Source organism: Zalophus californianus, chromosome 14 (genome assembly GCF_009762305.2).
Source record: "Zalophus californianus isolate mZalCal1 chromosome 14, mZalCal1.pri.v2, whole genome shotgun sequence".
Classification (NCBI taxonomy): domain Eukaryota; kingdom Metazoa; phylum Chordata; class Mammalia; order Carnivora; family Otariidae; genus Zalophus; species Zalophus californianus.
Window position 1 is genome coordinate 5698381 of NC_045608.1, and position 14700 is coordinate 5713080.

Genomic DNA, 14700 nt, shown 5'->3' on the forward strand with positions numbered 1-14700 from the left:
GTTGTTGTCGTCCAACTGGTAGGAAGTAGGTGCAGGCACCTGGACTCTTGTCCCCAAAGCCTCTGCACCCATGTCCTGAGAGGATAGGAAGTTCTGTCATCACCACACCGAAGCACGAACAGCCATTCCCTGTGGTCTTCAGCCTCGGCCACATTCATGTTCCCTGTTGCCCTGTCTGGGGATTGGGTTCATTTTGGGCAGGAGGAAGAAACTCTGAAGTACATTTTAGAAGGATCCATGTAATCGCTTGGGGGTCCCTTAAGGGGGTGGAGCGGAAAGTGGGCTTATTTAAAGATAGAGCAACTGGAGACTAATAAGAAATTTGGGGTGTCTCTGAGGCTAGGCTGAGCCCATCTTAAGAGAGACCCCAAAGCTGTAGTAGGAGGGCATTTGGAATGGTCTTGTTGTTGTTCTTCTGTAATGAACCCAAAGCCCCCGATACGTTGTTTTCAGCAAGGATTGGGAGGGGTCTTGGTCCAGATGGCCCCCCCAGACCTCAGATCTTTATGCCCTGCCCCCACTGTGAGCCAGCTCCCCTCAGACTGGGCAGCCCCACTTCTTAGAGGTTCCGGGGACCACAAGTGAGCTGTCCACAATGCCTGCACTGCTGCCTTGCCCAGAGAGCCAAGGCTTTGCCCCCAGAGGGGCACCAACATGAACCTCCCAGCCCGCCCTGCCCTTCCCTGGGAAGCTGAGCTCAGCCCCCTGGGAGGCCAGACTTGGGGGTGTGGGTGGGGGTGGTAAGGCTGTGCTGTGAATACAGGGGTTCAGGTTCGACCCACCCACCATGGCCTGCTGTGTGTGATCTGGGGAGCGCTGTCTCGCCCGGAGCCTCACTTTTCCTCCTCTTTGAAATGGGGTGGGCTGCAGTGGGTTTTGAGGCACATGATTGCTGTGGGAGGGGTTGAGGGCGGTGCCTGGTGAAGGGGGGTTTGTGTGACAGCGATGGCCTTGTGGGATGGGGCAGCCAGGAGGTATGCCCAGCGTGGAGGGTGGGTGCCCCTGTTTCTTGAGGCTGCTGTGACTGACCACAAGCCAGGCTGCTGAAGCCAACAGAAATGTATTCTCTGATGGCTCCAGAGGCCAGGAGTTCACAGTCAAGGTGTGGGCAAAACTGTGCTGCCATCAGGCTCTAGGGTGGATCTCTTCTGCCTCTCCCAGCCCCTGGGGGCCCCAGGCATCCCTGGGCCGTGGCTGTGTCCCTCTCTGGTCTCAGCCTCTGTGTCCACAGGACCATCTCCCTGTCTCTTCTCTCACGTGGACACCTGACTACATGGTTCAGAGCTCACCCTAATCCAGGACGACCTCATCTCAAGGTGTTTTGTCAAATAAAGTCAAATAATCTACAGATTCTGGGGGTCACCCTTCAGCCCACCACAGTGGGCACTGGCTTATTTTCGGCATAGTGTGCCTATCCGCTTTCCTTGGCTTGTCCCCACCCACCTTGTCATTTGCACGCTTTTAGAGCCAGCTGAAGATTTGCTCACCCCTCTTCCATCCCCCGCACCTCCGAGTTTCCCTGTTTTCCGCATCGGGGCTTTTCCCAGACCCGCCCCAGCATCCATGACTTGCTTCTGCAACCTGAACGCTGGGTAGGCTGGGGGCGGGGAGAGTTGCAGCCTGTCACCCTCCTCATGAACACGAGGCGGGGGAGGCTGGGAGCCCTGGCGCTCAGGACAGCCCATGCGGAGAGCTTTCTGCAGGTTCCGTGAGCCGTGTCTGGCTGAGCCTGCAGGGTGCCTGTGGGAGTCATGTCCTCCCTGCGGGTCGAGAGGTGAGCTCCGGAGCTCTGGCTCCAGCTGCCCTTCCAACACTAGCCGCCTTCCCCCCTTCCCTTGACCTGAGACTGCCTTCCCCAGTGTTCAGGGAGCCCCGTCTCCCCTCGCCTCCCTGAGTGCAGAGCTGCACCATGCCACTCCCAGCAGGGCAGGAGGGTTTCAAAGCTTGGCGCTGCTGGGCGTCTGGGGGCAAATCATTTAACGTCTGCCCTCAGTTTCCTCCTCTGTTCAGTGAGGGTATTACCACCCACCTCGTTGGGTCACTGAGTGAGAGGCTGCACACGGTGTGCTCAGGGTGACGCCGGGCATACAGTGGGCACTCAAAACCGTCAGCTGCAGGCTGGCCCTGTGGTCCCTGGGGAATGGAAGGAGAACAACCATGTGCATCTGATTTCAAAATGGATCACAAAGTTACAGTAATAACAGCGTGGTGGTGGCGTAAGGACCGGCATGGAGACCCGTGGGACAGAATGGAGGAGCCTGGAATAAGCCCTCACACCTGTGGCCAGGTGATCTTTCACAAGAGGCCGAATCCGAATCCACTCAGGGAGAAAGGCTGGTCTCCTGAGCAAATGGTGCTGGGACGGCGGGTATCCACACGCAGAGTGCAGCTGGACCCCCACCTCCCGGAACTGACGCAAACACCAACTCCAAGTCCACTGAAGGCCTAAATGCAAGAACTGAAACCATAACATTCCTAGGGAGACACACAGCGCTGATGCTTCATGACCTTGGGTTTGGCAGTGGACTCTTGGGAATGACGCCAAAAACACCAGCAGCAAGGGGCAAGCAGGTGCATTGGACGTCGTCAGAGTCCCTGTCGGCTGCCACCGGGGGATCCTGGCCCCTGCTCCCGCACTAAGCGATGCCAGGCAGGGGGCTGACCTGCCTGGGCTCTGAGTCCCACCTGGTCGACAGGGATGGTGGTCGTGGCCCGTGCGGGGTTTGGGTGAGTCTGCCCGCAGGAAGGACTCTGCTCTGTGCCCGGCGCGTGACTCAGGACCGTTCAGCTGGTGTCGGGGCTGGTGGTGGGGCTGGCGAGGGTGCGCTCTGGTTGCGGGCAAGCAAGAGGTGGGGGGCGACATGTCCTCATAAGACATGCAGACGGTGGTCGCAGGGGCACGGTGGCCCTGCTCCTCGTCCTCTGCAGAGATTTGCTCCCGACACCCCACACACAGGCTTAGCTCTGCCCCAGTGTCTCGAGGGTGAGCGTGTGTGTGAACGTGAGGGGGAGATTTGCTTCTTTCCCTGATCGGTGGGTCCACCTCATGGAAACCCCGCTAAGCAGTCGTGCTCCTTGGGGAGGGCTGTCGCCTCCCGCAGTGTGTTGTCCCCAGGCACCCAGTGCAGTGGACACAGGCCCTGCGTGTCTTCTCTAGTAACTTCGTTATTTTCCTCTGCTGGTTTGGTGAACTCTTCTCCCCACCCTCCCATCTGACACATTCTCTTACTCTTGTCCAGCAGACTACAGCCTCTCCGGCAGGAGCTGTGAGGGTGGGACGGGTCCCATGCTGCGATAGTGACAGGCTGGATGTCCTCTGCCCCAGTCCTCATGCCCAGTAGTGAGGGGCTGTCCTCACCACAGAGCCACGAACGAATGGTGTGGCGGTTGTCTGCTGCTGGAGCCATGTCCTGATCCCTGGCAGGGTCTTGGAGCAGCCCACATACATGTAGGACCCCTGGGAGCGGGGGGTCAGGTTCTGCTCCCTGTCAAAGCTGGCCCGGCCTCCCCTTGGGGACTGCTGCCCTGCTGTGTTTGTTGAAGACCAAGGTCACAGGTTGCCTTAGTCAGGCTGAAATGCAGGATGGGGTGGAGCGTCTGATCACGAGGACGAGAGAGGGGTTTTCTGATTGTGCTGAAGCATCAAGAGGGCGTTCAGGCGAGACTCCCAGACCGTGCCATCTGTCCAGCACAGCTGTTAGAGACGGGGAGATTGGGGTCTTATGGGCGGCTTACTGCTCCCCACCTGCTCAAGGTCCAGGTCACCTTGGAGTTACGGAAGCCAGGCAGCTATGTTCCTGGCTGGGTGGGGGACAAACAGTGGGTGACACTGTGGTTAGACTTGAGAGGGACTTCCTTGTCCAGGAGAGGTGATAGAGGCTCCTTCCTGGGAGCTGCTCGGGACTTCACCTAGACTCCCTGGGCCTGGGAACATGGCTGAGCTTGAGGCCAGAATGAGGAACTTTTCAGAAAAAGAGGATGCTTTCTAGGGGGCCGCCCCAAACCTGACAGACGCCCCAGAGCCTCACTGTCTAACATAATTTCCTTCCATGATGAAAATGGTCTTTGTGTGTGCTGTCCACTCCGCATGATCACCCTTCCCACTTGCAGCTATGGAGCACAAGAAATGTGTCTGGGGGGACCAGGGTCTGAATTTTAAATGTTACTTAATGTGATTTGAACTTGGTTACATGTGGCTGGTGGCTGGTGGCTGTTGCATTGGATGAGACGTTTCTAGAAGGAGGCCAGGCTGGTGGCCCAACTCCCAGGGAAGGAGGCGGCTGGGCCCTTAGGGAATTCCGCCTGTGGGTTTTCTTGGGGCCCAGGTCTCCGTGTGGCCGTGTGTGCGTCCGTGCAGAGTGGGCTGGGAGCGCAGAGTTGGGGGGCAGGGGCCTGCGTCCAGATGGAGGATGAACTGCTAATCGGTGCTCCCCGTGCTGTGCTCCCCCAGGAACAGAAGTTCTGCCAACGCTATGACCAGCTCATGGAGGCCTGGGAGAAGAAGGTGGAACGCATCGAGAACAACCCCCGGCGGCGGGCCAAGGAGAGCAAGGTGCGCGAGTACTACGAGAAGCAATTTCCTGAGATCCGCAAGCAGCGCGAGCTGCAGGAGCGCATGCAGAGGTGAGCCGGGGTCTGGGGCCTGAGTTCCTCCCTTCCTTGCTGCCTTCTTCCTCTCACCCCACCCAACACTTCTGTTCCTCCACGATGCCTCGAGGACCCGGGTCAGCAGAAGGGCCGTAGCTGGTGTGAAACGGAAAGCCCAGCAGGGTCTCCTACTGGCGACCGGGGGCCGCATGAGGTCCTTGGATTAATCACTCACAGCCTGCTTGGCCTTGATGCTTATTTGAAAACTTCAGTATGTGTCGGTGGAGCAAGCTGTCCTTCCCGCATGCCACGGGCTGCCACCTTCCGGCTTCGTTCATTTACGTGGCCTGCATGGCCCCTGGAGGTAGCTGAGCTTGAGATCCTGGGTGTGGGTCGGAGGCAAGAGGACCGCCTGCTGGCTTGGGAGCTGGCTCAGGACGCTGGTCTCACGTGGCGGTCACGAGGACTGTGTGAGGTCCTGTGTAGGAGTGCCCGGGGCACAGTCGGGGCTTGGTGATGCATAGCCGTGGTTGTGTTGTTACGCGGATAGGGTGACGGGCAGTGAGCAGTGATGATGGAGCTTCCGTGCGTTCCTGGACACTCACAGTCCGCACCTCACTGAATGCCCCCTCCCAGCCCTGGGAGCTGGGGGCCACGCTATCCCCCTGTTACAAGGGGAGGAAACTGAGGCACAGGTCCTGGAGAGGTGGGGCTGGGATTTCAACAGGGATCTGTGGGGCGGGGCTTTGGGGGGCATCTTAGGAGAGAAAATGGGACGGAGCCCCTGTGGCATTCCTGGGTCAGGGTGGGGGCTCCATGCCCTCCCCGGGACCCCGCGGCCTGGGGCAGTCCCTGCGGCTACGAGAAGCCTGGCCCCTGTCCACCTTCCTTCCTGCCGCCCACACTCTGCTTCTGGGGAAGTTGTGGGCTTGGTCTGTGCTGTGGTGCCTGTTGGAGTCCCGGCTGCCCAGGGACCGGTCCTGATTGTGTCCCTTTGGTCTCCAGCAGGGTGGGCCAGCGGGGCAGTGGGCTTTCCATGTCGGCCGCCCGCAGCGAGCACGAGGTGTCCGAGATCATCGATGGCCTCTCAGAGCAGGAGGTAAGGGCGTGGCTTGGACTGTGGCCTCAGCTTCGCTCCCCTCTGTCTCCCATCCATGGGAGTGTCGTGGCAGGAAGCAGAACTCACCCCGATGGTCGAAATCAAAGGGCTTGTCCCTGAAGCATGGGCAGAACCGGTGCAGGGTATTGAGGCCCCGGGGGAGTGGCCGTCACCTGTCTCCAAGCCTAAAGGACCAGCAGAGAAAGGGGTGTTGCCCGGCCGCGGCCGTCTGGTAGGACACGGCCAGGAGGCCACACCTGGTGCCCCAGCAGGGAGGAAGCCGGGAATACCGGCTGCACTAGCAGCTCCCGCCTTCTCCCAGTGCCTCCCATTGGCTGAGCCCCACCAGAAGCCAGCGGCAGGGGTGCCTGAGAACTGTGCTTTCTAGGTCAGCTTCTTGGTGCCCGGACTGGGGGCAGATGGACAGTCCCCTCGCAGCGACCGTCCACCAGGCTGGCGGCCTTCTGGCAGGACCCCCAGCCCTGCCAGCGCGAGTGCACTCTCTTTGTTCCCTTGGGCCCCTCCAGGGTGCCCGGACAACCAGAGTGCCGCCTGGGTGACCCTGGCGGTGGTCTTGGGGCCCAGAGACGATCAGGGGGGGCGAGGGCCATGTCGGTGCCAGCCTGGTCCGTCCTGGGTCTCGCAGGTCAAGCTTCTGACCTGCTCGGTCCCGACACCATAGCGGACGTGAGGGAGGCTCGTGAAAGGAGGGTTGCCCAGTTTTCCCTGGGGGCTTTGATCCACCGGCAGCGCTGCTGTTCAAATCGAAATTAACTAAAAGGAGAGAAAACGAAAACTTCAGTTCCTTGGTCAATCCGGGACATGGTGGGTGCTCAACAGCCACGTGTGGTTGGTTGGTTCGTGGCTGCCACACGGGGTGGGGTGGGCAGTGAACACCTGCATCACCGGAGCACCGCTCCAGCTGCTGATTCTCCCACCACACAGGCCCTACCCCCAGAGGTTCTGATTTAGCCAGTCCAGGGCGGAGCCCAGGACTCTCTGCATTTTTACCAAGTTACCCACATGATTTTGATGCAGGTGATTCAGACTGTGTGGCCATGAAAAGAGATCTTCTTTTTAAAAAACTTCACGTGGTACATCCCTATTCTGAACATCATTCAGTCCCCAGAAAGCAGAACTCAGCCCTTGCCCACAGTCACACCTGCGGGTTTGGTCCAGCTCCTGGCCTGCTGGGCTGTGGCTGTGTGCCCGTCCTGCAGGGGTGTGGACACCCGTTCAGTTTGCCTTGGAAGCAAGACAGGGGCGGGTGGCCTTTTCCCAAGCATGTCCTGCCTGATGGCCAGGGGCGAGTGGCATCTCAGGTGATTCAGATTCCCTAGTCCCCAGCCCCCCTGACAGAGGCCCCCCTTTCCCAGGTCCCGGCCACATGAGCACGTAGCCACCGGCCTCCCGAGACTGTTGAGGGGGTGGCAGTTGGGTGGGGTGGTGGGAAAAGGGTATTTAGGACAGAGACTTCAGCTGACTGGAGGTTCCCTGGGAGGGTAGGAAGGAGGGGTTGGGCAGGAGGAGAGGTGTCGCCCCCACCCTGTGGGGAGCTTTCGGCAGTCACGGTGCATGCCCAGGAAGACAGACCCCGAGAGGGCAGGTCAGGGGTTCCTGCCAGGGGAGAGTTCTGCCTGTGACCAGGCCCGTGGTCGGCCGTTAGTACGCATGTGGGGCAGCCGAGGACAATGGGAGAGGTGTTGGTACTGGAGGGCAGTGCCAAGTGCTGGGAGGCTTAGGCCTCCGGTGGCCGGGGTGGGGGGTAGTCCTCCCCGAGCTGGGGCTCAGGGCTGCGTGCTCCTGCCGGGAATCCCAAATGCCGAAGGAGAGGTTGGCTGTGGGAGGCCAGGCGGCGGATCTTTTGAACTAGCTGACCTTGGCCGTGCTGGGCCTTCGCCTGCCTCCTCAGATGGGTAATTAATCGCCAGTAATGGGCTGGCTGCAGAGATTTGGGGAAATGAGCCCAGCTGAGTGGTGGCTCAGAGCCTCTTAATAGCCATCTTGATGCATTATGAGCGAGTGCGCCTGACTCCTGCCGTGCATGGGGCCGGGCAGGCTAGATCCCAAGTGGGCATGCCTGAAGGAGCGGATGCCAGGGCCGGGGATGGTGGTGGGGAGGAAATGGGTCCGCGGTCTCACCGGCCCCTTTCCCTGCCCTGCGTGCCCTCGGAACCTGGACAACCGGGCCTGTCTCCCGAGCTGGTTTGGCCGCCCGGCTGGCTGAACACCCTTGCTGTCGTGTTTTATGGCACTTGAATTTCCAAAGGAAGATGCATTGCTCCCTCTCTCCCTGCAGATAAGGCCACTGCTGCTCTCCGCATTTAATTTACAACCCCGTCCACCATAAACCTGTCTGGGGCTGCCTTTAAATTCTCCCTCCCCCTGGCATTGGGCTCTTAGGATTTTCAACTCATCCTCCCCTTTCTCTGTGGCTCGGCATTTTCCCACTCTCGCTCAGAACGTGTGCACCCTTGTCTGGGCCCGCACCGCTGGCAGGAGCCCTCCCCAGCCCGTCCCCAGGCTGCCCTCGGGAGCCCTCTGACCCGGGCCTTCCGCCTTTTCCTCTTCCCTCCAGAACCTGGAGAAGCAGATGCGCCAGCTGGCTGTGATCCCGCCGATGCTGTACGACGCTGACCAGCAGCGCATCAAGTTCATCAACATGAACGGGCTCATGGACGACCCCATGAAGGTGTACAAAGACCGCCAGGTCATGAACATGTGGAGTGAGCAGGAGAAGGAGACCTTCCGGGAGAAGTGAGTCCCGTGATGCCGGGGCACGGGCCACCGCGGCCCTCTCGGGCTTCTCCTGTCCCAGGAAGCCCTTCCTGCTGAGGCGTGGATCGGCTTCCTGGGGCCACCGTGACCAGTGACCACAAGCTGGGTGGCTCACAGCAACAGGAATTTTATCCTCACTCCACTCTGGAGGCCAGAAGTCCAAGGTCAGGGTGTGGGCAGGGTTGGTTCTTTCCGGAGGCTCTGAGGGAGCATCTGCCCCGCGCCTCTCCCCCAGCCCCTGGGGGCTCCTGGCAACCTTCGTTGTTGCTTGGCTTGTAGATGCGTCGCTCCCTCCCTGCCTCTGTCCTCACGTGGTTTCCCCCGCGTGTGTCTCTGGTTTCCTCTTTTTCCATCAAGACCCCAGCTTTACTGAATACAGGGCCCACGCTAGTCCAGTGTGACTGCATCGTAACTAATCGCATCTCCAGAGAACCCGTTTCCAAATAAGGTCACATTCGGAGGTTTGGGTGGACATGAACTTTGGGGGACACTATTCAACCCAGTACGAAGCGTGAGGGCAGCCTTATGTGAAATGGGGCTGTGTGTATCGGAAGAACAAGGCCAGAGGATGTTGGAGGCTGGGCCAGAGGGCAGGGATATGAAGCTGGTGGATGGCTCTTTGGTTTTCATTTTGTCGCGCACATCCTCCATCCCACACACCGTGCAAATGCTTCTTGGATTTTGTGTGTCTGTTCCTCTTACCCCTCATAACAGCATTGCCGGGCCATCCCCATTGCACAGTTGAGGAAACAGAGGCTCAGAGAGGTTAAGACACTTACTGAAGGCCACACAGCTTACAAACGGTGGAGGCAGGATTCAGACTCCCCCATCGTCAGGGCAGGGGCTCAGCTGCAGTGGAGAGCCTTGCTGGGAAGGGAGATGGAACCAGGGACCAGGGTAGCTTCGGAAAGCAGAGGCAGGAATTGAATGCTAAGAGGTCAGGCTTGGGGCTTCTAAAAGACAAGAGCCGAAGGACTGGAGTATTTTGGGGAGACGAATGAGGAGCTGCTGGATGGATAAAACCCCTGTCCCCTCAACCAAACTGAGAAGTTGTGTACCAGGGGCCCATGCACATGCCCGGCGCAGGCCCCTGTGAGGTGGGAGGGCTTGGGAAGCTGAGGCACGAGCGGAGGCCTCAGTGCTTGGCCAGGAGGCTGCATTGGAAACAGACTGTGCCTGCTTAGCCGCTGGACCTCTGCCTCTGCCTCCGGCGAAGGCCTCACGGCCAGGGGATGAGACCCCTGTTCTCTAGCCACTTGCTGTGGGTCCAGAGTGCCTGGCGGGCCTCCGGGACGGGGATGATTCTGGGTCATGGGCAGCACAGGGGTGACGTAGCTGCACAGACAGCAGGATGTGGACGTGCAGGGGGACCATCCATGAGGGTCTGGGCAGGAGAGTTGTGTTTTTTACAAAAGCTTTTGAGTATGGAAATTCTAAACCCTCCGGAAAAATAGAGGGGTGTTGTAACGAGGCCTCGAGTGCCTACCTCAGAGTGAGCAGTTTTTGGGGACTAGCTCTTCGCGGAGCGGGTCCCAGGGGCATTTGGGGTTGACTCCTCGGAGATAGGAAACCTAGTTCCTTGGGGGCTCATTTCCAGGTCCTCACAGTCACAGGTATGATTGTTCTGCCACGAGTCGAGTTCCGCGTATAAGCCGTGCTATAATTTTAGTGAAGGACCACAGTCACGGTTGCTAAGAATCACCGTCGCCTTAGGTATCTAACTTCCCCCTGGTATGTTTGCTATTTTTATTTATTTATGTTTTCTTTAAAAAAAAGAAAAAAGGTGTTTCTGGTGTGTTTTCTGTGTTTCAGCCTTTCCGGAGAGTTCATGTTTGCTCTTTTCACCTAAGGATTTCGTTGTTAATTCAGAAGGGTAGGGGCAGGGCAGGCAGGGCTGATGTCCCCTGAGCCTCAGCTTCGTGCCCCAAGTCTTTCCGGGAGAGCCGTCCTGGTCAAGGCCTCATTTTCCACAGAACTGATGGGGCTCGGGCCTCTGGAAATCATGCGCCAGTGGCATAGAGCCCCACCACTTACTGGCTTTGTCACCTCCAGTAGCCACTTCGCCTTTCCAAGCCTCGGTTTCCAGGTCTGTGAAATGGGTACAGCAACAGTGCCTCCCTTGTTTAGCTGCTGAGAGGTGCCCAGTGGGTAGGAAGTTCTCAGTAAGTGTTGTGAGAAGATACAGCGCTCTAGGTTGGAGGGTGGTGGAAGAGGTGAGCTAGAGGGTTTCCAGGTTTGAAACCCTGTCTCCTGGGATCCCGTCTCTCCTTGGGGAAACCCCGAGGAAGGGATCTAGCGGGGGAAGGAAATGTCACTGGGGCAGGGAGAGGGGAGGAAGGCAACCCTGAAAAAAAGGGCGTTAGGCTGGCTCCAGCTTTGCAAGCTGCCTGAGGCAGGATCCCAGGCGGGGAAGCCTGCCACTCTGACTCGCGGCTTCCTACTGGAAGAGAAAAGAGGCCATTCCGGATTCTCCGGTGTCTGGTTGGAGAGAAGGGAGGGGCCCATTGGCCTCCTGCCCAGCCATCTGGAGGGCCGGGCGGAGAGCACCGGGCGCTGGCCCAGGCTCCCTTGGGGGACCTGGGGACCCCGCCTCACCAGCAGCTCCTTCTCTCCCCGGGGGGAGGCTGCGGGGCGGTGGCGCGTCGTGGGGACGGTCAGGCCGAGGTTGGGCCCCGGCCAGGGACTCCACCCAGCATCCCTGGGGCCTCCGCGGCCATGACCCATATCTCCGCCCCCACTGCCCGCCTGCTCCTATGGCCCTGACATTTCAGCCTTGCCGAGCCTTTCCCAGTAATTCTGCCGGCTTCGCAGGAAGCCAGCTGGTGGGATGCCAGCTCCCCGCACCCCCTCCGGCGTAAGTCCTTTCTTGCCACCTCCTCGCGGGCACTCAGAGCCTGTGCTCCCAGCTCTCCCAGGGAGGCTTGCAGCTCGCCGCCTGACCCGCGGCCTGGCTGTGGGGGCCGGCGTGGGCCGGGCGAGGCCCGGCTTCCCAGACCCGGCCGGAGATAGAAACAAAGGCAGATTTTAAAAGGGGGGGAACCCCACCAAAGAGCTGCATGCAATGTCCTCATTTTTCCTGGAAGCCGCCTCCAGCAGGACAAACAAATATATTTTCAAAGGCGCTAAAACCAGTGACTCACTCCAAGGAACGCCCTCTCTTACCCTCGGCCCGCCCGCCCTTCCCACACCCCCCTGGGCTTAATTGCTCCGAGTGGGGCGGCGCCCGCCTAGCAGGGCCGCGGAGATGGCAGGCGCCCGGGTGCTCGGTGCCCGCCCAGCTGGGAAGCCCCCCGCGGCTGGGCCTCACGCCCGCCTTTCTCCTCCCACAGGTTCATGCAGCACCCCAAGAACTTCGGCCTGATCGCATCATTCTTGGAGAGGAAGGTGAGTTGCTGCCCCCAAGCCCAGCCACCAGCCCGGCAGCCCCGCCTGCCCCCCACCTCTCTGGGGTCCACTCCGGTGGGCGGCCGCTTGCCCTGGGGCAAAGGACCCTCCCTCCTTGCCCACAGAGCTTGCCCCTTGTTCTGTCAGTCCTTCCCTCCTAACCCCCCTCCGTAGGTCCTCCTGCTCCTTCCTTTGAGAAGCAGTCGCAGGCCCCGCCCCTGCTGGCCTAGGGGGTGGAGCCTCAGGCTAGGAAAGCCCAGGAGAGCTGTGTGCACTGGCTTCCCTGGAGCCAGCTCCTCAGACGTGGCAGCGAGCGTCCTTGCAGAGTGGGCATGGGTTCTGGAAGCCATGCATGCTGTGCCCGGCGTCCCAGTTAAGGCTTTATAGGCAAGAGTGGCATTCTTTCAGGGGGCTGGCCTCTCTGGTTGTCACTGGATGCTTTCTGACGCCCCTGATGCCAGCCAGGCGTGTGGTCAGTAAGTCCCCATCCCATTTGGACAAACCTTCATGTAGAACTGCCACTTGAACCCTACCTCGCCCCCAAACCCAGCCCAAGGCACTGCCCCCTTTCGCTCCACCTCTTCCCTGGCAGGTAGACACAAAGTGTCGTGTGCACCCTTTGTTGGGCCAGGCAGTGCCTGGAGTGGGGGAAGCCAGGCCGGGTGTGGATGAGACCCTGTGTGTTGGCATCGGTGCTGGGAACCCCGGTGTCGTAGGATGGAGTAGGAAGGGCTCCAGCAAGGCTTTCCTTCTGGGGCTGCTGTCCTGGGTGTTTTATGCCACACTCCCTTGAATCAGATTTGCCAGAGATGGGGCATCTGCCCAGCTGCTGGAGGCCTCATGCTTTTCAGTTGAGGGAGGGCCATCCAGGCATGAGCCAGGCGGTTATTTTAAAGTTGTGCAGTTGTCCCTAGCATCTGCCCTTAATGAGCTGATAACCATAGAAGGAGGGAGATGGGGCGACGTAGGGAAACAGAATCTTTCCGTGCCTGAAAAACCGGCGTGGGGAAGCAAACCCTATAAATAGCCTTTCTTCTGACTTCATGATGGCTTCGTGCTGGGGGGGGGGGGGGGGTCGTGGACAGTCTGGGAGGCTCTAGGTCAGGGCTCCCCAGGGATGGAGGCAAGGGTTTCAGAAGCTGGTTGTTGAGCAGCATTGCTTGGGAATGGGGAATCAGAGTCTGTACCCTGGAGAGTAAACTTTATGGTGTAGTTTGGTAAGAGGCGGCTCAGGATAGGACTTAAATAGAACTTCCAGAACGGTCTGAAGCAGGGATTGCCAGTGGTGCCCCATGCCTTTGGGGACAGGGGTGTTCTGAGTGAGGCTTGGAGCAGGCTGGGAGCTCAGTGGGCCGGCCGGCCGGTGCTCGTCTGCAGGGACGGCTGCAGCTTGGAGTCAGCCCACTGTTGTCCAGCATGGAAGGAAGGCGCTCGCCTGAATTGTTCAAGGGGAAGTCAGACACCCACATTGCCCAGTTTACAAATATTGGCATCTGATAAGATGACTTTCTCAACTGCTGTGTGGGCCTCGCGTGTGGGCCAGGTTAGGGAATCCCACGTGGGAAATAACCTCTGTTCACGTGCATTCTGGAGGTGGCAAAGGCCACGAGGTTTGAGGCCCAGCCTGCCTCTGTACCCGGCAGCTTTGACGGAACAGCCCTCTGAGGCGAGCTGTCACCTGGAGTCGGCCCATGGCTGCAGGTGGCAGGCACGACCATGTTGCATCTGGTTACTTTGAGGATGCCCTCTTACTGGTCCCATTTGGGCAAGGACGTGGTGGGATTCCAGGGAGGGCCAGTCGCTAACTCAGCAAGTGGCACCAGGGTTCAGACCCAGACGGGTGTGGAAAAGATCAGGGCAGAGAAAATCATAAATGTTCTAAGAGACGAAGAGTCACTTGGGGACGTTATAGTCCGGCTGGGTCACAAAGCTTGGAAGAGGTTACTCGGGGCCCCAGGTGTTCGGGAAGAAGGAGCTGCGCTGAGAGGAAGGAGACCCAGGCCCAGGCTGGGGCCGACTTTGAGTGTGCCCAGCTGGGAGCTGGAGGGCCTGGGGAGGGCAGGTGACTACCTCGTTATTACGGTTACAGACAGCAGCAAGGACAGTAGGACCAGGTAGCACCTCTGTAGGGGGTCCCGAGTGCTCCGTCTTCATGACTGCTCTGTGAAGTCTGTGCTCCGAGCATCCCCATTACTCAGGTGAGAAGGCACGGTGACCTGGCCAGGGTCACCCTGCTCTGCGTGGAGGAGGCAGGATTTGAACCCAGATCTCTGGCTCCTGGACCCCAGCTCTGACCACCCACACTGGACATAGCATTTTTCTCTTTCTGTCCCACAGACTGTGGCTGAGTGTGTCCTCTATTACTACCTGACCAAGAAGAATGAGAACTATAAGAGCCTGGTGAGGAGGAGCTACCGGCGCCGCGGCAAGAGCCAGGTGAGAGGCTGGCCAGGGTGCTGGCTCTTGGGACCAGTCCTTGGCATGCTCCAAGGCTGTGGGCAAGTTGGGCAGTGACCATCTGCACGTGTTGTTCTGCAGCAGGCTCCCTCAGCTTGGGCCCCCTCCGTGGTGGCCGGGAGACCCTCTCTGGGAGTGTTCAGGCTACCCCAGCAGCAGAGAGGAGTACTGGGAGAAAGACCACTTCCATTCTCAGCCTGGAAAATTCTAGAACTCCTGGCTTGGTGAATCATGATCCCTGTGGTGAAAGGGTCACATCCCCAGAGCAAGGACTGGGTTCTCTGCCTGATTTGGACCGGTTAACAAGTTCAACGTTTAAAAATATTTGTAGTTTCTTTGTGTTGTTTTTATGCATACTTGAAAACAGAAAATAGCCAGTACATCAATCTGTAGTC

General features: G+C 59.2%; 1 protein-coding gene across 1 annotated transcript in view; it reads left to right on the forward strand.

The window, feature by feature from the left end:
- The window catches only part of NCOR2 (nuclear receptor corepressor 2), a 212644-nt gene that overhangs the window by 114523 nt on the left and 83421 nt on the right, over window positions 1-14700 (forward strand). Inside the window, 5 exon segments of the mRNA XM_035723877.1 lie at window positions 4451-4623; window positions 5593-5686; window positions 8265-8443; window positions 11794-11848; window positions 14186-14284. Of these exon segments, the coding sequence (XP_035579770.1) occupies window positions 4451-4623; window positions 5593-5686; window positions 8265-8443; window positions 11794-11848; window positions 14186-14284 (600 nt within the window).